Consider the following 25764-nt stretch of genomic DNA (forward strand, 5'->3'; position numbering starts at 1 on the left):
GCTATGCACTGGATAGATCTTAGGTACTTATACAGGGTCAAAGAATCTAAATAATACATTCCGGCTAGCTTTTTTTGGATAAGGTTTTAAGTTGTTGCAAAAAGTATCAAAACAGATCCGGCTCATGGCCTATGTGGACTAGGGGACATTGTAGCACGAGCCCATTAGAGCGATCATGAATCAATCGTAGTACTTGTGATTAGATTTAAAGGATTTGAACTCTTAGACTAGCGAGGATACCAGAACTCAAATAGGGAAGGATGCAGAGATCCGTGCTAGCATGTCTTTAGTCCCACATTAGCCATGCACCGGATAAATTTTAAGTATTTATATAGGCCAGAAACTAAATAATAAAGGTTGCTGCTCTTAATAGAAAAGAACAGAGGTAACCGTACTTGCAGGGTAAGTAGATTCTAGGTGCCCATCACAAAGTACAGTAGAATGAACAACGGATAGTGCTAACCACCATAATTCTGATTAGCGACAAAAGGCCGCTTAAAGACGGCCAATTAGGGGAAGCCGGCTCCATCTAATTTGCCATTAGCTCCCTTCCAAAACCACCCTTTGCCGCCCCCACTCTCCCCTCCTCTCCTCCCTTTAAAACCCCTCTCCATTCGAGGACTCAGTCATCTCCCCCCTTTCTCTCTATCTCCTACCTCCTTCCTTCATTCACCTCTACGAAAGTTTTTTGAGTCTAATGGCTAAAAGCAAAAGAAACACTGCAACCAGCGAGATCACCACAGCCAACAATAACGACAGCACAAATAACAATGGTGGCAAGATGAAGAGGACAAGAAGGAGTGTGCCGAGGGATTCTCCTCTGCAACGTAGCTCCATTTACCGGGGCGTCACAAGGTTTGCACATAATCCTTTTCCTCCTCTTCTTCTTCTTCTTTAGCAAAAGGCGAAAACCACCCCATATTTCATTGACAAACGAAATGAGAACAAAGAAAAGGAAAGAGATGACCTTAAAGAGGCTAATCCCCAAAACAAACCATAACCCTGTTTCTCATGGAAGAACAGGCACCGGTGGACGGGCCGATACGAGGCCCATCTATGGGACAAGACCTGCTGGAATGAATCCCAGAACAAAAAAGGAAAGCAAGGTTCTTGAATTCCTCCTCTTTATCCATTTTTTTCTTTGATATATTTACTGCTGCATGAGTTATTTAATTTTCTAACTTACTTTTTCCTTCCCCGCATGTTTTGGTGGATGGAATTGAACTGATATCAGTTTATCTTGGTGAGTTTGGTTCATGAATCCAGGTGCTCTTTTTTTAAAATAAAAACAAATTAAGGGAAGAAATGAAAACAGAAACATATAATGGGAAATTTTCTCTAATGGACAGTTTTTAATCATAGTCTGAGAATTTTGATCATGTTTCCTATTTGTTTGGTGTTTATGAATTATGATCCAGGGGCTTATGATGATGAGGAAGCAGCAGCCCGTGCATACGACTTGGCGGCATTGAAGTACTGGGGCTGTGACACCATACTAAACTTTCCGGTACCATTTTATCGATTCTGAGTCATGCTATAATTTTTCTTTTCTTCTGTTTCTAATTATTGTGTGATCTAATACCAGCTATCGACTTACGAAGAAGAGTTGAAAGAAATGGAAGGGCAGTCCAAGGAAGAGTATATTGGATCCTTGAGGAGGTATGATAGTTCAATGATGCAATAGCTAGAAAAAGAATGAGGCCTCTATAGAAACTATATATTCTCATAAGTTTAAAACTTTATATGTTTACCTCTGGATTTAACAGGAAAAGCAGTGGGTTTTCAAGAGGAGTCTCAAAGTACAGAGGTGTGGCAAGGTATGTATGTGATAACAGTTACTAATTATATATTTAAATTATTAGTTTCCACGAAGAACCCATGAGTTTTTTTTTTCTTCTTCTTCTTTCACAGCTTCCCGTTTTTCTTAAGGATTTTCTAGCAACACTTGAAAGTTCAAATGGATTTGTGGAGGTTTGTTGTAACAGTTTGAGATGCTACCTTCATGATAGGCATGGTATCCTCCACGACTATGGATATTCTATTAGAGAGAGATAAATATATTTAAACCATTATTTTTAATAATGCAACCCCTAATCTGGGGTCTTTAAATTTCTGACCTTTTGTTTTCTTATACAATTGGGATTGTTATAATTTTTTTTAGCAAAGTGGTGGTTTTCTTAAAAATTTTAGGAATGTAAAATTTAAGTCAATGTTTTATTTAAAGCTATTCCGATTTAAACTAATTGTTCTATCTAAAATGTTTGCAGGCACCATCACAATGGAAGATGGGAAGCTCGGATTGGCAGGGTGTTCGGAAACAAATACCTTTATCTTGGAACCTATGGTGATCTCTCTCTCTCTCTCTCTCTCTCTCTCTCTCTCTCTCTCTCTCTCTCTCTCTCAATCCTATAAAACAATGTTTAAATGCAGCTCTATTTCAGATGGTAACAACAATTTTTTTTATCTAATAGTTTTCTTTTTATATACATATATAAACAAGTCCTTTTGATTATGGCTATAAAGTTTTTGTCTTCCAGTTACTTGTGTAATTGTGGACAAACCAAGTTCCAGTAATCTTGGAAAGAAATTACCATCCCCATTGGCCATACTGCCTTTAAAACCAATTATATACCTAATGTATGGCCTCTCCTTTTCAATATTTAATGCTGGAGATAAAGCCGTGCAATTGATGTCTGGATAGCAGCTGAGTTAGACCAACAAAAGGAACCTATATGAAACACCGAGTCCATTGAAGTTTTCTATTAGCTAACTCTAGAATTGATGAAAAATTGATGTAGTGGAACATGACAGGCTTCTGTTTTCTTACATCCAAGTATACCTTAATTTGCTCCTGATAAAACAATAAGCATAGCCCAAAAATATTAAACTTGTTTTGTGAGAAGTAATATTAAATAATAATAATAATCAAACAATTGAGTTACATGTCATTTTAATTTGGTCCAGGGAATATTACTTCAAACTTTAGACCTTTCAATCCAGTCTTAATAAGTAGGCCGCAAAGGGTGGTGAAGCCGTGAAAGGAAGCAACCAAGAAGTAGCATCTCGTAAAAACTTTCACACCCAGCGGATGTTGACAGATCCACAGGACATCATTCTCAACAAATGGCTGCTTGCCGCGTACCCGACCGGGGTGTATCTTTTGGAGGAAAATGGGATCCAGTGGGTGGAACCGCTGACCCACCACCTTGGAATCTTATTTATTCTCCTTTCCCTCGGAATAGATACAGGTCGGTAGGGGCATTTCTGTGTCACGCAAGAACATTGGAAGTCCATAAAATCTGGTTGGCCGGAGGTAGGAGCCATTGTCACCAACCTCCAACGCCCTGTACCGCCCTTTTTATGAGAGCCCACCAAAATTTTCCATAGCTATTAAATTCTAGGTTCACACCCCCAACCATTTTTAAGCATCCACGCCTCTCTCGGTTGAAAGCCTACCATTAGCAACTTTCATGCAATTGTTACTTGCATATAGAATAAACCTATTCTATTACCCTAAACTATCAGAGATTAAGAACCTGACATATTAATATCTAGGGTTGTTATTAGGTAGAGTTGGTGCAATTCCGTTCGGATGAATTAATTTTTTAAAACAAGTGTAAATGCATCTATGTAAATCAAAAAATAAAATAAATTCAGTATGATTAGCCATATAGCTCGCCATCCAATCTACAGTACATGTATCATCTATTAATGTTTCTGTCGTTATCTACAGCAACACAAGAAGAGGCGGCGATAGCGTATGACATGGCGGCGATCGAGTATCGCGGGCTCAATGCGGTAACCAACTTCGACCTCAGTCGCTACATTAAATGGTTGCGTCCGAATCATGATGGTTCTAATGCTAGCCCTAGCATTGATCCTCTACCCAACCCGGCGTTAGCTGATCATACATGTGATGTTCAACAAAGTTTTCATCAGCATCAGCAAAGTGTTGGGGAGATCTCTCAATTCCCTGAGCAAAGAGCCAGTGGTGTGGCGGCATCATCTGCGCTTGGGTTATTGCTGCAATCACCAAAGTTTAAGGAGATGTTGGAGAGAACATCAGCAGCAAGTGGCTCGTCCTCTTCGCCCAAATTTGATAGCAAGCCATCTCGATGCAGCTTCCCGGATGACATACAAACATACTTTGAATCCCCTGACAGTGGAAGCTACACCGAGGGAGATGATGCCATCTTTGGGGATCTGCACGCATTTACATCCTCGATGTTGGAGTTCGAGCTCGACGTATAAAAGCTTTGAATATCTCTCAATTTTGATTCATCTTCATTACTCCAAAAAAAAAAACATTACAGTTCGGTCATTGATTCTTTCAAGGAAAAATAGGTTTGCCTTTTTTTTTTTCTCTCTCTTTCTCTCTCTCTAACTAATAGGAGGAAGAAAATGAGTGGGGGAGAATTAGATGGCAACGATTGCAGATTACCAGGATGTGTTTGAGCTAATGATTGATTTATTTGTTTTTCAGCTATGTGGATTGAGATTCTCTGTCTCCCATTCTAAAAATAATGACAAATGGCAGCTATTGAAGCTAATCCAACTTTCACAACGCCTCTGATGTAACGTTGGTATTTTTGTTATCTTTTACTCTCAGGAAGTTTCCAAGGCAGATGATGGAAATTTAATTACTATAATATACATCTTTCATGGGCCAATGCTCTTTGTGGCTTCTTAGGGGCAAGGTGGATGGCAGATTGATTGTTTGCTTAGAAATTTTTCTATATCCATCTGAGGCAAAGAAGTAATTTACATACACATCCTTCTGGAAGATGGTGTTCTTTGATGGTCAATATTGGGTAGGCTTATTTAGTTTCTATGGCCTACTTGAACCTTATGAGAGGAGAAGGCTTGGTTGAGAACTATGACCATGCTTTGTTCTGCTATGTTGGTATGGGTTGGTCAGCACCTTATGTTATGCATGGTAGCTTATAGAATATGTCCCTCTAGTACCATAAGCAGCTCTGATCTCCTTAATCTAATTGGCTCTACCACCATTGATGACACTTGCAGTGCATTGGCTTATACTGGCTGGTTGATTTAGAATGCAAGAAATGTACGAATTTTTTCAAGGTCAGAACTTGCAACGTAGATAAATTTCCAACAGAGCAATCCACGTAAATGGCATTGGAATAAAACAAAACAGCTGAGGCTATGTCTACTGTTTGCCCAAGGCAGTGAGCAGACAAGGGCTTTCCAAATCATTTATTCACTGCACAGCTCCTTCCATTGACGCAGTTAAGATTAAACTTCTATATATGGATCTGTTATTGAGAAACCATGCCGTTCAAATATTATTTGTAACCTCTGAACAAACTCCTTGGTATCAAGGAATCCATACATTTCTTCCATGCATTCCATGTCCAAAGAGAGGAGAAACCAACCAGCATCTGTCGGAGAAACCAAGTCCTACAGCAGGAACTCCTTACCTTCTGAACTATCTTACCTAGTAAATTGCCAATGCTCATGGTTTTTTGCGAGTAATGCAGTATCTGTGGAGAAAACCAATGCTTGACATTCCCACCTATTAAAGGAGAAGTTCCTAGGTCAAAAGCAATGAATAATGTATAAGGTCGGATAGGGGCGGTTCCCAGAATGCAGGGTTCTGCTGCGAGTTTGATCTATTTTGACATTGAGCATGGCGTGTAGCAAGGTATTTCAGTTCAAAGCAAGCAAGTCATGTGCAAGCTAGCACTGCTGTGCTTAGTTTGACATGATTTTTTTTGCAATTTGAATTTCGAAACAGTTCTTTATGGTCCCAAGCTGATTGAGGGTAGATTTGCACTACTTAGAGACCAAGTATAAGCTAAAAATTATAGGCCGTGTAGCAAGTTGATTGCATCAAAAAATACCTTATTGACAATTAAATTATGTTATTTTTCTTAATATGTCATAAGAAAATAAAGCGAAAGTAGATAGAATAATATCCATCCAGATCTGTTTTCATATTTGAATCTATTTTGATATGTATAGAAATTTAAGCATTTGACCAATATTCATATCCATCAAAGAAAAACGGATGTAGATATAGATATAGATAAACAACTATCCGATTCGTATTCAAATATTTGATTTTATTTATAACTATATTTACTTTTATATAGAACTCATAAATTTTTAATGAAAATATAGAACCATATTAGAATACTATTAACTTGATTTACTATTCACTTAGTAATATGTTTGATTCTCTAGTTATAAAGTTTAATTATTCGACATTTATATACATACTTTTTATATCCGATTTGTATCCATATCCATTTTAAACAAATGTGGATATGAATTTTTGCATCCGATTAATATCCATATCTGTATCTATATTTGTCACACAACACAAATATGAATATGGATTTATCACTATCCGATCCGGTTTCAGCCCTATTCTGAAGATATGATCTTGGCTTTTTAGGCCTTGAAGACAAACAGATGAATATGCTTCCATGGCGACAACTTAGGTCATAATTTGTACTCCTTTTAGGAGTTCAATTGAACTTCTTACTTGAAGTATCCATAATCGATTATTTTATATGCATCCCAAATTGTGTATGTTGTAAGCATCACTACCCTACATCTTGCAAACATAAGCCATTAGGTTCAAAGGTTTAATAAAATTAGCATCGCCTAAGTTTTAATTTTTATTTAGGGTTTTTACTGCACATATTCTTGCTAATATAGCTTATTAGATATGTCTCTTAAAAAAAAATCACTATTTATATATGTACCCTCAAAACATCCTATTTTTGTCTGGATGCCCCCTCCTCCCTCACTCTAAAAAAATGTATTTGGCTAACGATGTTAGTAAATAAATATTTTAAATACAAAATAGTTCCAATATTCTTTTGCATTAATATTTTTTAAAAATTTAATAAAAAATACAACTCTTTTTATTGAAAAAGGTTGATTTTTCAAAGGTATTAATGTAAAAGAATAGTAATATCAAATGATATTCAAAATAATTATTTCTTAATGTTGTGAAGGTATTCACGCAAAAATAGGATGGTTTGAAGGTATATACATAAATAATAATTTTTGAAGGATAAGTATACAATAAACTATTTTTACAAAAGTTATACGTGACGAAATCTCTTTATTTATCGGTCATTATTTACTTAACTCATGGAAATAAACTACATACAGTTGTTAAAGCTGTTAGCTATTATAATATAAAATTAAAAACAATAATGATAACAATGTAACATGACTACCTCATTCTTCACACGAAATTTTTAAGCTCTTAAAAAAAATTATTTTAATTAGCTGAATAGTAATTCGAAACTGGTCTATCGATTGACCCGGCTCTGCCATCCGAATCTGCCTACCTCATGAACTATCGTAGGGATCAGATATCACCAGTTCAGTGGTGCACGAATCTCCACGGCCGCAGCTCCTGTTCCCCAAACCTTAAACCCTAGAAAGCGTTGCGCTGCGCGCCTCTCTCTCTCGGTCGGAGGCAGAAGGGGAAGGAGGAAAAGGAGATGAGGGCGGTGACGGGATCGGTGGCGTCCTCGAAACGGGTATCCGTCTCGAAGGCGGCCGCCATTCTTTCCCGCTTCGCCGCCGCCGAGACGGGCGCTCGCCGGGACGTCGCTGCCTACCTCAAGCGCGCCTCCGCAGCCTTCGACGAGCTCGTTCGCTTCCACCGAGAGGTCAGGGATGGCCAGCGGCGACGAGAGCGCGGGAGCCGGGTGGAGGAGAAAGAAACGAGGAGGAAGAAGCATGCCGGCAGTGACGGCGACCCCAACCCAAGGGAGGTGGAGGGAAACCCTAGAGGAAGGCCGGAGAAGGAGATCGGAGGGATTCGGGAGGTAGAGGAGGAGAAGGAGGTGTTGGAGGGTGGGGATGACGGGAACCTAACGGAGGTGGAGGGGAACTATGGGGGCGGAGTCGCGAGAGAGGAGGATGGGAAGAGGAATAGTAACAAGAAGGGGGTAAACGACGCGAGGGAAAGCAGCGAGCTTGGGGGGAGGAATGAGAAGAAGATGGAGGTAGAAGGAGAGAGGAGGAAGGAGGAGAAGAAGAGGAGAAGGGAGATGGGTGAGGAGAGAAGGGACGGTGGTGGAAAGAAGAGGAGGAATTCAGATGATGGAGAAGAAAACGAAGGTGGAGGACTGGATGATCAGAGCGAGCGGCACAAGAAAAAGAAGAAGAGGCGGAAGATCGGAACGGAGGAGTAGGGATCAAAGGGGACAGATTTTCTTTTTTTGATGGAGGTTGGTTCATTTGAAAAAAGAGGTCACCTTTTGCTATTCTTATTTTTAAAACTAATGAAGTTTTATTTTTTCCTCAAATCTTGAAAAGGCCTGGTAAATAACTACTTTATCTTTAAGCTGCATTTTTGTATGAATTATTTAGTTTGGACTGAAACAAAGCAGGGAACACTCGGAGAACATACTTTTATGAGGGTTTTAGGTGGAGGCCGGACTGTGGTAGGTTACATTGCACAGTAAGTATTTCTTTCATTAGAACTATGAAATGATTTTGTTTGTAAATAGCAAATGTTAATGTGCAATCCACCTTGATCCAAAGAAGTATTGCTATTTGAAATGCAATTCGGATGGTAGAGAAGTAATGTAGTATGCTCTGTAATGTAGTAATTCAGTACGATCGTGCATTTTATTGGTCATGTATGAATGATTGCCCATATTGGCACTAAACCTTGAACTCTTCATAAGCCCCATCTTCTCTTCTTGTGTCTAATGGTCATTGCTGTGGTAGAACATATTTAACTAGCTTAGTGTATTTATAACCACTACATCTAATTGTCTTTGTGCAATTCAAAATCCATGAAGATGATTCTAGGTGAACATTATTATAGTAAAGCAATATCTTCATCTTTGCAAGCAGTGTAGCTCTTATTATTGCAATATATGTCCTATTCGTTGAAGGGGTTCAATAATCATGATGTTAAAAGATCGAGTTAGTTCGTAGAATTACTGCAACTTTTCATGTCATCTTGTTGGTGGGCTGTAGATATACTTCTAGAGTGACATTCAATGAATACTAGCTTTCAAGATATTGAGAAATAAAGATGGCTATGATGAGAAAATATTGATTGTTTTGAAGAACTTAAATCAGGATGTTGGTTTAAAAGAAATGCTAAGTTTGCGTTTGTTGTAGGATAGGCAAAAATAAGTGCTTAGAAGCTTAGTATTAGCATCAACTAAGAATACAACCATTTGGTGTATTCGAGATGTCTTAGTAATGTGCAAGGACATAAGCCAAATCTGAATTTTGTTAAGAATGGGGATTGCATTTTATCAAAGGGCATGGAGAGATCAGGAGACTTAAGAATATCATGCATATGCAATGGAAATGTTCCAAGGAGTGTGCTAGTGAAGGATATGAAGTATGAACCTAGAGGAAAAATACAACAATTAATAGGTTTTCAACAGGGAACCCAACCGTGGGTCAAAGTCTATTGATTGGTACTTTTGACACCATTCTTTTGGACTTGAATCATGGGATTGGATCTCAGACCGTAGTCCTTGCAGTTAGTTATTAAGCTGCTGTATGATTTGTATGCCTGTGCCCCTTATTGTAGTTTACACTTCTGCGCCTCTGAGAAAGAGGTCCATTTAAGATAGATTTACCTATGCTTTTTTTTTTTTAAGTATTCATCTGGGTAGCAATAGCCAGCAAGTTGTGCTCCAACTATCTGTTGCTCCAACTTCTCCAATTCTCTTCTTGTAGCTCTCAATGATGTTATTTTAGATCATTGTTTCCCTTTTCTAAGGCTTTGTCATAGTACAATATCTCTATATACTAGACCCAACCAAATGCAGCCTAAATGATATACTAATATTGCCCTGAGTTCTTGAATTGTTAAAATACAGCTGCGACATGTACCTTAAGAATTCCGATTTTACTTTGAATGAATGGCTAAGTTTTTCTCGCTTCCAGCTTTTCAGAAGATTGAAACTCGCAACTTAGCAGGATCCCGTTCTCTTTCAGGTCTGGCTGAAATTGGTTCAGTTCAAAACAATTAGAGAAAAAGAGATTACAGTGTATGCTCAGTGTGCACCTCCGGGTTTGTTTTTTGTTTTGTTTTTTCTTTTTTTTTTCTTTTTTTTTCTTTTTTAATGGGCATATCTCACAGATACGAATACATCCAGTAGAATCGGCAAACAAAAAGTTCCGGAATGCACCAGGCATCTCACCCTTCCCAATCCATAGGGTGTTTTCTGAGTGACTCGCTATATATGCTGCCATCCAGTCCGTCATTCCGTTAGTCTCACGGTATGCATATATGGTCTGAAATGTAACATCCTTCCTCACCATCAATCAAATATCATGGAGTAGAGGATGAACTTCTCCTTCGCTGCTCGAGCCGCTTCTTAATTGTTTGGATCACATTTTTTATCTTTCCATGCCAAACAAAGCTATGAAAGATGAGGGACTCATATCCATTGGACATCGAGCAAAGGCACCTGTATCACTAGCTTATCAATGGATTCATCGTATCTATTGACAGTCGTTGAATTGGTTCTCTTGCCTGGCTACAATTTGGATATAAAAGGACATGGCCAACAAAATATAAAATATATAAAAGGAAAAATCTATGTTATGGTAAACTAATCAGGGTTGACACTTGCTTGAGGTTGGTTAACCGATATAAAGAAAAACTCTATTCTAACGACAAATTAGTAAAGCTTACCGCCTGCTGGGGTTCGTCAACCAATATCCATCCAACTCACAACCTAATAATTGAGTTCACTTCGGTAGATGTGAACTGACTGCCACCTTAAGTTGATCTGCCAACAGCATACAATTCATTTATATAATTACACATCCTTCAAACCTTAAACTATTTAAATCCTTAAACTATATTAAAGTAGTTTAATTTTTTCAAAAATTATCCTAATCATATTACTTCATTCAAGATTTAAGATCAAAAGTGACACAAAAAAATTCTAATAATGCTCAACTTTGGGATGGAAGGTCCTGAGATTTCTATGATTGCATCATGATAGGAGTCTCACATCATTCAGAGTTCCAACTTCATGCTAATTTGTTGGTTATAGCAATTTTTTTAGATAAAAATAAGATATAGCACATAAATCTTAAATAACTTCTTAAAGAAATTATATTAGTGTAAAATTTAAAACTTTATTTAGGTTGAAAATATAGAATACAAAATAAAAAACATTACGTAGCGAATAGATCTTGGAAAATTTTCATAAAAAAGACATATTAGTGTGTAACCCATGCTATCTTAATAAGCAAGTACTAGATCTTTCCAAGGTCCAAATTCATAACAAATTGTTGGTTATAGCAAAATTTAAGCATTTATTCAGATAAAAACACAATATAGCATATAAACCTTAAACAATTCTAAAAGAAGCTGTATTATTGTAATTGAAAAAAAAATGATAGCAAAATGAAAACATGTATAGCCAATAAGTGTTGGAAAAATTTCATGAAAAAGGCGTATTAGTGCACAATGCATGCTTTTTCTTGGGAGAAAAAAACTCATATCTAAAATCTTTGCTTGTCACATGCTTCACACATGCAGGATAACTAGTGTATCAAAATGGTTTTAATATGCACATGAAAACGTAGAGGAAGCTCTATGAAGAGAAATTTGAATAGAGCATGCCAAACATAGCATGCATGAAATTTGCTGCGAAAGTGAAAAAAGTACAACAATACTATTGGCATTCGATGATGAGAGACTATGGTGCCTTTCAATGCCTGCACAACTTTGCATTGTAACGCACGTGTATATCACATGTACCAAGCACCCGTGCAATCTTATATATATCACAACCAAACCAGATTCCGAAATCACTAAGAGCTCATTTGGTTCGCGGGAAAAGAAAGGAAGAAAGTATGGTCAACGGAAAAATAATGAGATGCTTCTTTTTTTTTTGAAGTTTTCGAAGAAGAGAGACGGAAAAGTTGTATTCCCATGGAAATATGTTTTCCATATTTCCCATGAGGTAGGAATCATTCTATTTTTATTTTTTTCCCAAAAATGCCCTTCAGCATTAAAGAGGTATTAAAGACCTAATTTTTATTAAGGGTATAATCGGAATTATATATAACTTTTTCAGAAAAGTGGATGGTCAACCAAACATAAGCACTTTGTAAATCTGTCACTTTTCTATAGTCAACCAATCATACCAAAAGTATTTTCTTAGGCATCCTCTTTCTAGAAATCTTCTTCTCAAAAATCATATTTCTAAAAAAAAAAAAAACTTCCCGCAAACCAAACGTAAACGCCCAACCACCACGGAGCTCTACCGTGGACCTGGTCTTGCTCAAGGAGCTCTGCCGTGAGCTCCTGACAGAAAAGCAGGTGAGGATTTACGCTTGCTTTCTTCGCGATCTAAATCCTTGGAAGGAAGGCATCTCCTACGCGGAACTGAGGCTGGGGATGGAGCGCATCATCACCATTGAGAGAGACTCGACCATTGTGATCGACTGGATACGAGATAAGGGGCAGAGAGAGATGGGGAGTCCTCTATATTGACATTCGATGATGAGAGACTATGGTGTGTTTCAGACAGTATATGTGTATTGAAAGGCAAGTAGGACAATCTAAAACCCTATTTGGAGGAGCTGTTAGTAGTAAAGCTGTTGGAAGTAAAGCTGTCTGAAGCAGAGCGTTTATAAAGAGCTGTTTGTTGTTTGGTAACTATATTTCTAAAGTGCTATAGCACTTTAACATGTGTTTGGTAAATAAACTGAAAAAGTACTTTTGTGTGACAAAATGACCATAAAGGACATTACCAGTATTATACAACAAAGTATAATAAAATATAATATGTATTAATACGTAAATATATGATATAGTATAATATTAATGTAATGTAATATAATATTATTATAATATAGTACCATAACATTATGTATTATATAATAATAATTTAATATAATATTAAATTATTTAACATAACATATCAATATATTATAATATAATATAATATTATATTATATTTATAGTATAATATAATAATAAATATATAAAATATTATAATTATTAATGTAAAAAATAGATTTCCGACAAAGCTGAAAACAACGTTTTCAAAAAACTCCAAATTGGAGTTTCTCCCCAAAAACTATTTTCAGCTTCCCACAAAAGCTGAAACAGCTTTCCGAAAATTTTACGAAACACCATTTTTTATCTAAAAGTACTTTTGGAGGACCAGAAAGTGCTTTTTTTTTTTTTTGTGCTAAAAGCGGGTTTTCATACAAGACGTGTACGAATACACCCAATAAAGTCAAAAAATACTAACTCACGGAGGACCAGAAAGTGCTTTTTGGCCCTCCAAAAGCTCCCTAAATAAGACCTAAGTCGTTTTTTGTGCTACACAAAAAGATTTTCTTGACACATCAATAAATAAATAAATAAATAAAATCAGAGCTATTCAATGTCACCATATTTTAGGTGTGAGCACAAAAATTTTTTACAAACGAATGCGACGTGTCGGACACATTTCAGCTCCCAGCAAGCCAGCATTGATGGCAGGATGCAGTGGCCACATTAAAACAATTAACTAACCATATGTTTTCATATTTCTTTCTTTTTCACAAATGATTGGGAAAAAATTGTAGTTTTTGTTTGGATTTTTTCAAACAGAAATCATATAAAGTGGACACCAGAGGGAAAAAAAATATAGGACTGATTTTCTATTTTACCATGTTTCTCCTTATGCTCATCTTAAAATAAAATTGCAATAGTTAAGAATTTTTTTCTACTAAGGGTGCTGTCGATGTTGTAATTAAAAAAATAGAAAAAAAAATTACGTGCAGCATCTTTTTTTTTTCTCATCAAGTCTCTCCATCCATTCTCTTCCTCGTCATGCTATTTCTTTTGTCCACGAGATCTTCCTTTTTCTTTTTGAGTTCCCTTTTCTTCCTCCAAATTTCTCTCTCTTTTTCAAAATTTTTGCATCTAAAATTAATAAAATCTTAAGGATGATATATATATATAATTTTTTATATTAGACAAAGCTAGTAAACTATGCACTATATACTGGCACTGATGAACAATATGTTTTGAAAATTGTATATCGATTTATCTGGATGTGCGTATTGGCTTGTTGATGATTTAATATGTACTGGTAAGAAGTATGTTTTGAAAACTATGTATTGATTTACTTGAAGGTATGTATTGCATCACTGCTGGTTATGTATCAAAGAAGCTTGTACTATATATTAGGAAGTTGACAAGTGTGTATTACTTGACCATGCAGCGTATGCTAGTAAACATGATGTTCTGAAAATTGTTTATCAATTTGCTTGAAGATGTGTATAAGGTTGCTAGATGACTAATTTACCAAATATATATTATCCGACTATATACTATGTATTGGTGAATACCATATCTTAGAAACTATGTATCAATTTATCTAAGGGTGTGTATTGTCTTTAGAGATAACTAATTTACTTGATGTGTATTATCTGGTCATGTAGTATGTACCGGTAAAAATATGTTCTGAAAATGAGGAAGAAAAAAATGCCATGTGTAATTTTCTTTTTTTGTATTTTATTAATCACATGATGGACAACTCCATTTATAGGCAAAGACTTACTTTTGGGCTTCTATTTAAAATGGGTACTAACGAAAACGTGGCAAAATAAAAAGCCCACCCCATATTTCCTTCTTTAGTGCCCGCCCGGCCGCCCCATAAGATTTTTGTTCGGTTCTTTTCCTCTTAAGCATGCCCCTAAATTAGAATTATTATCTTATTTTTTTTTAAATTACAGGATTGCAGAAATATGATCTGTTGGCTCGTCCAGCTCATAGTCTTCTAAAGACCCGTTCAAGTTCTAGACAAATATCAGCTCGTGGGCCTATTGGTCTGCAACATAAAAAAAGGTCTTCGATTTTTTTCCTCTGGGGTTGAGGGAATGTTGGATTGATTTAAACCACATCCAAGTAGGCTGCTCAATCTATGAATCCAATAAGAGATTCAACTTAATCCTGGTGGTTTTTCCCAAAAAGACCCTCAGATTTTTTTTCTTAAAAAAGATATTCGGCATCTCCAAAAAAAAAAACAAACATCTATGACGCCAACTTGACTGGTGTCTCGAGTTAGTGCTTTCAACCAGGGGTACCATTCTCCTAACACCATCGGGATACAGGGTCCTCAAAAATCTAGTTCACAATCCCATGATCCCACGTCGTTTGCCCTCCTACCTCTCCCTCTACCCCTTCCGGTTAACCTGGTGAAGTCCTATTTGATTTCATCAATCCACTACTCAATTGTAATTAACATCTAATATTCACCTTCTCTTCAGTCTTCACCAATGCAACCGCTCTGCATTATCTAACATTCCTACCTGATGAGCCATGATACTGGTTTCCAGCTTGGTGCCTCCACATATGATTTGCATAAGCACCAACGCCTTCAGTGTGCACCATATTTGAGAGCAAGTACGGTGACCTGGTGAGAAATGAAGGCAAGAATTGCGAGCGACATAAGGCTCAGGGAACGACATAATTCAGCAAGAATATCTATCGATAAACATATGAAAGATACATAAACTGGCATAGCAGCCAACAGTTCTGCATGAGTTGGACGAAGGACCTTTTTTTTCAGTATCAATATAGCCGTGTGAAATCCTTCTTTGAGTAGCAGCGCTCTTTGATTTAATTTTGAGAATTCTATTAAGTGCTACTGATAAACAAAAAAAAAAAGAGTAAAGGCTACCATACTGCAAGTTCTGTTTTGAAGAATTTTGATAGTAAAAATGCAGAACAAAATTAGTCCCATGCTCTTAGCAACCTCTCCAAAAGAGAACCAATGGATTTGATAAAGGAAAGACTTCTCCATCCTTCTTTCTCACATTCAATGTTTGCTTGAGCTGACTGCAAAACATATGTATTGAAAACATATTTTGCTGCAATATCTTACAAGAAACTTTGATAAGCATATCGAATTTTTTTTGTTTCCAACTTCTTGCTCCCATCCTCCACAAAAAAATTCAAATCAGTGGCCATTACCCCCATATATTCCATAAATGCTCTGTACCCCCAAACTTCTCTACAACTCAATGCAGCTGGCCTAATATTCTATCAGCAGCATCAAAGATGGGAGTAATATCAACAGGCACCTGGAAACAAAAGAAAATTGGATAAGCCAGAGGGAACTGCTTCTTATAACAAATAATGAAACAATTCAAAAAACTGGTTTTATGTTTTTTTTTTTTTTTGGGTGTTGGGGGGGGGGGGGGGGGGGGGGGGGACAGTAGCTCATTGCAGTATATGAATGATCACATGATCCAATGAACTAGTAAAATCACATATATTTGACCCCTTTTTATTATTCTTACCAAGTTAAGCTTTATAACTTAATCTAGATTATCATTCCCATGATGCATGATATACTTACAGAAAGAATATAAAACACTCTCCCCTGGTATCTTTATCCAAGGTAAATAAGATTACAGTTCAATTATGTGATGGGTCCCAATGACCCAGTGACCACCAAGCTCCTTAATATCTACAGCACGCACTTTACGTGATAATATCATGTATTACTTAAGACTAACAGGTTTTGCATCAGCAAAGTAGGATCCTCCTTAAACATTTACTAAAGGTTTGATAGATAACCATCAAAATACAAAGATTTTAAGAACTAGAAAATAATTGACAATGTGATGAGTCTTGAATTTCTTTAGAACTTAAATGCAAGAAAGCTTTTGTAATTATTACTTCAGACGAAGCAAATCAGCACCAAAAACCTGAAAAACAGATCTTATTTTACTTTGAAACTGAAAAAAACTGAAAATTAGTCTTTCTTCATTTTGAAACTGAATTTTTTAGCAATGCTATTAAATAAATAATAACTTGATCTTATGACAGAAAAATGCTATTAAAGATGCTTTCGCAAGGTGTACTTATAAATAGCAAAAGATAGTTAAAGGATCCCACCTAATTTCGATGGAATTACCCACTGGTAATAGAATTAGTTTTTTACCAAGAAGTTTTCCGTTAAAGTATCTAATAATTTTCTTGTTTTTACAAAAGCCTTTTACCATAGAAGGTAAAACCCTTCTTTACAAACCCAAAATTCTAAGTGAAAACCTGATCTTGGAGCGCATCCATATAGGCATACAAGCTGTAAACTTCAAAGGAGATAGACCTAATCAAACTGTTATATGTGATTTGCTGGAGACCATCTAATTTTTTGTTATTAGTGACCACATAAAGCCATTTTCATATACTATAGTTAACCCTAGGAAGCAATTGAATCCCTATAGCTATGTCAAGTAAACAAGGTTCATCTGGCAATACATAACCAGACCAAGCTGTGTGTCCTGAGCTAATTTTCAGTTGCCAAAATTTAGATCATCAGCCTACAAAATGACAAAATCTATCCACGAAACCTAATGTCTGACCAGTTAGCAGCTGATCAAAGTCATCCCAGTCCATATTAAGTTAACAGCAAGTTTCTAAACTGCAAGCTGAAGAATGAAGACTTACTTTTCCAGGTATAACTCTACAAGAATAAATAAGTCAAACTCTGTAAAATACACATCTACTGCTAAACAGTGAGAGAAATCCATGCCTGGATTCTTTCGAGTTTTTCCAAAGCAATACTCAATGGCTGTGTTGTTTTTGCATAGCTCTGAAGAAGTGACATTGCAGCATTTTTATCGCCTCTTGCCTGTATTGTCAGGATCTCCCTGCTGAGGCTTTCAACAGCTCCTTCAACCTTCAAAGAGAAAACAATTGCATGCCTTGGCAAGTTTTATTTTACGAATCTTTAATATATATGTAAGTATGTATGTATGTATTACCTTTGTAAAATCAACAGAAAATGTTCCGTCTGAGTGCAAAAGAAAGGCTCCATTCTCATATAACCAATTAAATTGCAATGCCTGCCCTTTACTGCTCTCAAATAGCCAAAGTCAAATTTCAGTTCATGTTAACTCTGATTACTAGAGGTATTTGTGACTATATATAATACATCCATACCCGTGTGCTTCTTCTAGTCCAAAACGTATTGAGCGAAAGCATCCCGCCAAGAAAGACACATACATAGATTTTTCTAAGCTCTTCGAAAGCAGTTCCTGTGAAATTAAGAACAAACAGATGGTCCATCACTTTGGGTATAAAATAAATAAAAAAGGAGTATTCTTCTTAATTATCAAACTGCTTGGCCATAGTTCACCATAACTATAAATTGATGGTGGCAGTAGAGTAGGTTATTGGCACCATAATAGGTTGTACCGTTCAAGCCAGCCTAAATCATTCTATATTGTTGGCATACACAGATGCATATCAATGCACTACTGCAAACCGACGGCATTGTGGATTTTTATCTTGCTTTTTCATCTAAAAATTCACTCTTGACCACTAAATAGCTCTCTTTGTATGCCAGCTGGTTTGGAACTCTTCCCAGGTGATATAGTTTTGTCTTTTTCTCTTTGCCAGGAATTTGATGGCCGCATGTATAGATTAGACAAGATAACAACAACACTCATCATTTTGCAGTGGACCGAAGGTCAGATAAAAAAAATAACCCATGTATATGGAATACCTACAGCAACACCCCTCCCTCTGCTAAAGTGGGGAAAATGAGAATCAAATGTGAAAAAGAATTTATGTAATGCTAGTTTCTACGACAAATTAGTTATTACCATGTAATGCACATTCTAATAGCAATCTACAGTTCTACATATATCTATGATGACATTTGATGCTAGGAATTATTCATAGAAAATATTTGTTTGTTTAAAAAAAAATGTATGAACTACCATAAAACGATTAAAATTACTCTATTCCAGTGCAAGATAATTGGATGGAAGTTAGTAGGCCACTGACCTGGTTGATGAGGAATTTTAGTGCCCAGAGGCCAACAATATCTGCTTTTGCTTCTTCTAAGGCCGAGTGGAATTCTTGAAGTTCCTTAGAATCATGAAAAAAGAAAAATATGTCGGACAAGACTAACTAATGCAACTTTTACCCCAAAAAAAAATAATGTACCATGCATGTAATAATCTTTTGCTGAAAATGCTGAGGAAGAACCTATGAGACTCATCTTAGTCAAAAATAACAGATGCAATTCTTTTAAAAAGATAATCAAATAAACCCCACCATAATGATCACTCACAAAACTTGTACTACATGTTTCCATGTAAATAGTGGTAATTTTCTACATTTGATGTGTTCTGTGATTCCAGCACCTTGCAATTTTATTTATTTTTTTTAATAAAGAAGCATGTGGCATTACAATGCAAATTTATCCCTTCAAAAATTGATTTTTTTTTTTCAAAAAAAAGGTAGAATGAAAAGGACAAAAGAGTTTTAGAGTGCGATGATGGACACCAGATGATTCTTGCATACTGATCTTAAGCAAAAAATGTCTCTGCTTGTAGTATCACCATGATCCATCCTTGATATTCCAGCATTGCAATGGGAAAACAGCTCAACTATTGATTAAGCTTCAACTTTTAAGTTACCACTACCCACACAAAGTACATGCACCAACATATGCATTTCACATGCATAAGCAAAGGAATATATTTCATGCTTGACTCATACACAAAAAAATGATAATCAAGGATAATTCCAACAGAAAAACAAAATATCTACATTTAACAAACTATAGCTTCTTGATATCCTTAATTTTTTTTCTCTACAACATATAAGTCAAGAAACCCTCTAAGCATTGTTAAATGCCTCAAAATGTTAATCAGAAAATACTAAAAAATGAGCTATGTATATCAATGTTTGTGTTTATTTGCCAAGTTTGGCTATTGAGTAATTAATAGAACCAATATATGACAAAGATTTGAGATGAAGAAACAAACCAAACGAACTGTTGACTGTTGACCACTTGGAAGGACTATGGTATGAGGTCCAATCCCATGACAGCACTCATGGCAAATTGTGTGTGTATAGAAAGACTCAAAATCAACATATTCCTTTTGTTCCCCTTTAATGCATACATCAGATATAGGCTGGAGAATATGCTTAAACCTGACAAGCATACAATTCAAAATTTGCAATTTTCTTAATAAATTTCAGTATCACAAAAGTACGTCAATTGATCAACCATAACCAGCAAAATATGAGAAGCTGACAATTTAAAGTTCATTTCAAATAAATGAACATTCAAAACAAAGCAGATACATACTTGGCCTCTGAGACATTCTTGAGCAAGACCATTGATGTTCCACGCTCATTTACTATACGCTCATCATTTGGTAAATTAAAAGCAACCGTTTGGGGGCCTTTCACATCCTGACATGTCACACATCATTTTTGATTTAATGTCTGCTAAGATGACTGAGCCTACAAACTATATGTACTTTGTGACTGCTAGCAGATACTGAAACCCTCCTTGTAAATACAGACAAACAAAATAGGATAAAACATGTAGGCTGTTAAAGCTATAAATTTTTTTTTCTTTTCAGATTCAAAACAACATGGAAAAAAGAAAGCACATCCATAATCAATGCCAAAGCTGTCAGCCTGATTAACTTTTCTGTTCCTATGTACTTAAGGCCAGCCAAAACAGATTCCATCAAAAGCAGAAAAGTTTCATCACCTGACCTGGCTCGATGCATGCAATTCAAAGAAAGGAGTATATAAATGACTGTGCTCCCCTATAAATAAATTGTTTGGTGTAAAAATCACCTGTGGATTTTTTATTATAATCTTGTTAAATATGATACAACAGAAAATAGGCATCTATCATGATACTTTGGTGGAATTGGCAAAAATTCAGCCAAACTTTCATAATATTTTCTCAAAGCTTTCATTGCAGCTCTAATACAGTGATCTTGGGCTCAAATACCATGAAATTTGAAGATGGAAGATACAACCTACACAGGGCACTAAACTGACTAGTTTATATATCAAAAGACATGAGTAGTAGGACATTCCAGTGATAGGCACATGCATACTCTTGTATATACAATATGATGTCCAATCAATGTACAGGCTTATAGTAAGAAAACCTAGAGCAAAATCAACATATATGAGGCAGCGTATGCAGAAAACAAAGGTCCGTCACTTAGCAGTTCTTTTTCAATTGCTGTTTGTGATCTCCATTTCAACACTTATTTCATGCATTGTCAACAAAGTGCCTATCACCATAACAACTCGACACTCATCCAACTCAGCTATAATAGTGATCATTCAGTTCTATTATGCTTACACTTCAGAAGTTTTTACCATATGAGACCCAACCAAGGACGTCCGATTAAGAATAAAATCAAAGAAGATTGAATAATCCAATTAAGAAAGCCAAATGCACCCATTTGATGAAAAAATCAACACACTTCCAAAATAATATTGTACCTTAAAAACTTCCATTAATTGGCAATCAACAAAGGAGACCACAGTTCCAAATCATAGATGCTGTCAAAACTGAGTAAAACATAACATGTATTTCCATTTGTGGCCATAAATTAACCAAATGTAAGTAAAACTAATGACACTAGTACCTGCAGGCTCGTACATGAAGCTACTAAAAAAGGAAGACAGTGAAGAGCAACTACAAACTCACCCCTGCATTATAAAGAAGCTGGATGACACGGATTGGAGCTGCAACTACATCGTGTGATTTGTACTCACTGTCCAAAGGAAGATTTCGTTGCAAATCCTAATACAATGTCACTGTTACAACAAGAGTGAACTACATAATGGATCTGAAAATAACTAGATTTACCTGCAGATGGTCCCCAAATAGTTTGACTTGAGAAGTTGCTATGTCATCTCGTATTCCAACAAATGCCTCAAATGTTGCCTTAATAATATATGATAAAACTAATAAGAACCAGAAAATTGTGAATAGCACGATGAAGGATATTATGTCCTAATTGATTCTGACAATGAAGAAGATCTAATAAATCAAAATTGAATAAGGAGTTCATGTTTAACTATAAATTACAGACAATGATAACAAAACATGGTGAATAGTTCCCTGCAGGATTAGCATAGCAGGAAAGCCAATAATAATCAATCACTCCCTTTAGATTGAATCATAATATCAGGGCCAATGATACCAAGACCAAAGGCACCTTAATTGTTTGCCAGAACTAAACTATGGTACTCAGCATACACACTTCGCAGTATGGATGCAAACAGAATGGTCCAAATGAAAATTTTGCATATCCTCACCCAAAGTCCGCCGTACCGATACCGGTCGGCGTACTGATGGTAGCCCGCACCGGTTCCGAATTCCACGCTGATCCACGTTGATCCCATACCGGTCCCGTACCGGTCTGTATCGATCTCGTACCAGTCCGTACCCAGTCCGTACCAGTCCCGTACTGGTCCCAGACTGGTTCTCCAACGATAAGCTACCGGTACCGGATTCCACGCTGATCCGGTACCGGTCCCAGGCCGGACCGGTACGTACCAGCCCGTACCGGCCGATACAGACCGGTACGGCAGACCATGTCCTCACCTGAACCCGAACTGTTGCACCATGTCCTCACCTGAACCCAAACTGTTGCATTCCTTTATGTTTGCTGCTCACACGTGCACCATGCTATTTGGATGTTCCAAGTTACAGTGAGAGCCTTTATCAAATTAAAAGTCTAATACCAAGTTCATGTCTATATAAATATCAGGCTCTGGGAGATCTTGATTTAAGAACCTTAAACTAACAATAAGGTTTCTCTGAAATTAATGGCTGCTGCTAGGAGAAAGCATGTCCTGTTGGAAAGTGTCAGTTTGGAAATTTTTCTAAATGCTGCTGAGCTTATTTCTAGTACTTGGCTGGGGATTCCCTCAATCAGAGATATCAGTCACAGAGGCGTTCCTTGACATTGTTTTCTCATTTCAGTTCTGGACTGAAACATGGTGATAGGTCCTTAAATGCAAAGTTAATAATTATTTTTCATGAGCACTGGCAGAAAAGCCAGTATAGCTGATAGTTGGACCTCCCAGGAAATGTAGATTGTTCGCATCATCTTCTTAGAGGACACCTGGAAGATGACAGAATGGACTAATTGAATATCTTTCTATTCTCTGAGGCTAATTTAATGGGCCGGCAAATTAAACAAAAAGATGGAAGGATGTGAAAGGTCTGTTATCATTAGATACATATTGCAACTGTTGCAGGATGGACTGTAGTGTGGAACAGTTGATTCCTTAAAAGTGCAAATGTTCTGATGTTTCCTTTGCAATAAAAAAATTGTGACCCCTAATTATGTGATCAAGAAGCATTAAGCTTTTGGCAATTACTCCTATCGAACTTCTGAATATTACAGTTAAAATTTACTCAGCATTTGTTCCCCGACCATCTCAACATGAGCATAGTTGTATGATCTCTCTTTCAGGTGCACATCAGATTGATCTCCTACCTTCTTAGAGGTGATCTAGTGGGCATGACTCTGTTGGATTCTTCAAACACAATGTGACAGTTTCTCAAAAAGAGCCTCTAAAATGAGAGATGTTGACAAAGAAATGTCAAAAGATGAAAATGCAGTGCATTGGCTTATTTTATTGCATTCTTCAGCTTATCACGACGAGGTTTTTAAGTTGTTACCATCAATGTCGGGGCATTATCATCTTCTAATTTAATTTGCACTCATTCTTACTATTATTTCTGTGTGGGTTCATCAATATATTTTCCTTGGATCCCAAACCATTAACAAATACAATCTAATCTTAAGCATCCAACACAAATACAAGATCTAGGCCACCGAGAGTAACGAAACAAAATACTAATGTTCTTGAACAAGCAATGCTTATGCTAGACTCCAATATGGTAAATAAACATGGGTTTGCAGGGATTTACAATGCTGAATTAAATTGCAGTAGTTAGAGTGATATTTTATGGAAATCACTTGTCAACGCTTCAACCAGAACTCCATTTGCACTCCAAAAAATGGCTTTTAAATGTACCAGAAAATACCTTGAAGGTGGGACTAGAATCAGGTTGGGATAAGCCACGCCCCTGCCCGGGCCCAGCATAAAATATTTTTGGCCTTCCTGTTGGGCATAGGCACGAAGTTTTTTTTTTTCCTCCAAAATCCCAACCCGAACCCAACCCGAGCCAAGGCCCAATCACAGCCCAAAGCCCAGTGGGGCTGACGCAAATTAGCCATTTTGGGACATAGAATGGGCTGAACAAGTTAGCATGATCAATCAGATTTTTGGCCCAATTGGCCTAAACAATGTTCTGCTATGGCGGGGTGTCGTACTAGTTAGGATCATTATCAGCCAGCTGTTGGATCAATTGTTCAGGGCATGATCCACTGAAGTAGTCACAGAGGTTTCTGGCAAGACAGGCGACGCCACCGATGGCATTAAGGATGATCTAGGTTTGGTGTCACCATTCATGAGGGGTTGGATGTACTCCTAGAGGAAGTGAAGGGGGTCAAAGGGCTGAGGCCCGATGATAGAGGGGGAACATATGGGGAAAGAATCCAAACCGAGGAAGCTGACGAGGTCACCACCATTGCGAAGATCAAAGCTATTGGAGGTGGCGTAAAGGAGGTAGGGAGCAGAGAGACGGAGGGGAAGAAAGGCTCGGCAAAGGCGGAGGAGGCAAAGGGGGCCTAGGGTAAAGGTTAGGGCTTGGGAGGTTGAATTCCTCGATGAGCCGCCAGGCAAGCAAGGGCAAGTGAGATCACCACCACTAGCAATAGTATTAGAGGGGGAGAAGGTAGCAATGCAAACATACTAGTGGCAAAAGTAGCACTTACGATGGGTGGCGTAGCCTGGGGCTCCAACAAAGACCATTGTTTTCCAGTGAGGGGAGAGGGAGCAGGAGAGGAGAGAGCAAGATTATGAAACTTTCAATGCCACAAAAATAAAAATAAAAAGAGAAATCATTAAATTATTAATTAATTGAGTAAATAAAGAAAGATTTATTAATTAAGGAAAACCAAGCTCAGTCTCGAGCCTGGTCCGAGCCCAGGCTTTAGGTCAGGCCTGGTCTAGGTCAAGCATCGATCTAAGTCTAGCCCGAAATTTCTCTAGACCCTATATTTAGGTCCAAACCCGACTTGAGCTTGGGCTAGCCCATGGCCCGACAGGCCTCAAGCCAGCTCGAGCCTACTTTCGGCCCTATTTGAAGGGGTTGCTCAGAGCTCCAAGCCTCTTCTTCAAGTTCATTGGACATATTTTTCCATTGTGCCTCTTTTCCTGAAGTATTCAAATCCACACTGGAATAAGTGTAGCCTGCCACCACCTAGGCATCGATTGCTGTTGCTCCTTCCTCTAAATTGGCAATGATGTGCATCATTATGCTTCAGGTTTTTGTGTACTCATAGATGGTTCTTTGAAGCTCCATCCCACGTTACAAGAGATCAAGAACTTCGTTTGATTTTAATTACTCTAAAGTTCTTCCATATGCAAGCAATCAAACACGGGGAGAAGCATTTGCTCCAAAGCGCATAATTTATGCAAACTTGCACCATAATGGTACATACTACATACTAATGTATGATAAACCATACATGGTGCCTTTTGCATGCGAGCAATGTATCGTCCCATAAGGATATTGAGATAGGAGAAGATGATGCCCAATTGTGAAACTTGTTGATGCATTTATTGTTAAGCAGGCCTAAATTAGGTTTATCTACTATTGAGCATAGCAAGTTTTTGCCTTAAACTTTTTTTATGACTAGGTTTTTTAAGACCTTCAAGTTATGTTAATAAGTAAAATATTTCTACATGGGAATGATGGTAAAGGAAATACCTCTTTCATTATCAAAAACCTATTGATATTAACCCATTCTCTTGCCCATTTATAAGTGTGGCCAGTACACAAACTAACCTAGTTCAAAAGCATTTCTTAATTGAATGTTCAGAACAACAACAACAATTACTGT

The 25764-nt window shown here is 37.1% G+C and overlaps 3 protein-coding genes across 4 annotated transcripts in view; 2 read left to right on the forward strand and 1 right to left on the reverse strand.

Moving 5' to 3' along the window:
• The first annotated feature begins 533 nt into the window (after positions 1-533).
• WRI4 (Integrase-type DNA-binding superfamily protein) lies at positions 534-4564 on the forward strand. Its single transcript, XM_008791895.6, has 8 exons — positions 534-855; positions 1024-1106; positions 1235-1243; positions 1419-1507; positions 1586-1659; positions 1767-1817; positions 2268-2344; positions 3734-4564. The coding sequence occupies exons 1-8, from the start codon at positions 698-700 to the stop codon at positions 4249-4251; spliced, it is 1059 nt and encodes a 352-aa protein (XP_008790117.3). The 5' UTR covers positions 534-697; the 3' UTR covers positions 4252-4564.
• A 2786-nt stretch (positions 4565-7350) lies between these two features.
• Positions 7351-10891, forward strand: LOC103707417 (uncharacterized). Of its 2 annotated transcripts, none has more exons than XM_017842887.5 (2): positions 7351-8222; positions 8385-10891. In XM_017842887.5, exon 1 carries the CDS (start codon positions 7488-7490, stop codon positions 8184-8186), a length of 699 nt encoding a protein of 232 aa, XP_017698376.2. In that variant the 5' UTR covers positions 7351-7487; the 3' UTR covers positions 8187-8222; positions 8385-10891. The 2 variants fall into 2 exon arrangements, 1 of the variants encoding a protein (XP_017698376.2); XR_015975688.2 differs by having other exon boundaries at positions 7354-10016; positions 10109-10891.
• Positions 10892-15738: 4847 nt separating this feature from the next.
• NUDT3 (nudix hydrolase homolog 3) overlaps positions 15739-25764 on the reverse strand; it is a 49661-nt gene continuing 39635 nt past the window's right edge. Inside the window, exons 13-21 of the mRNA XM_008791893.6 lie at positions 21645-21722; positions 21483-21578; positions 20106-20212; positions 19780-19948; positions 18791-18874; positions 17942-18036; positions 17764-17854; positions 17532-17678; positions 15739-16074 (exon numbers count right to left, since the gene is read on the reverse strand). Of these exons, the coding sequence (XP_008790115.5) occupies positions 16012-16074; positions 17532-17678; positions 17764-17854; positions 17942-18036; positions 18791-18874; positions 19780-19948; positions 20106-20212; positions 21483-21578; positions 21645-21722 (930 nt within the window). The 3' untranslated portion in view covers positions 15739-16011. The remainder of the gene's footprint in view (positions 16075-17531; positions 17679-17763; positions 17855-17941; positions 18037-18790; positions 18875-19779; positions 19949-20105; positions 20213-21482; positions 21579-21644; positions 21723-25764) is intronic.

The sequence above is a fragment of the Phoenix dactylifera genome, chromosome 2 (assembly GCF_051530095.1).
Source record: "Phoenix dactylifera cultivar Ajwa chromosome 2, Ajwa_hap1_PhDact_Kaust_v1.1, whole genome shotgun sequence".
Taxonomy (NCBI): Eukaryota; Viridiplantae; Streptophyta; class Magnoliopsida; order Arecales; family Arecaceae; genus Phoenix; species Phoenix dactylifera.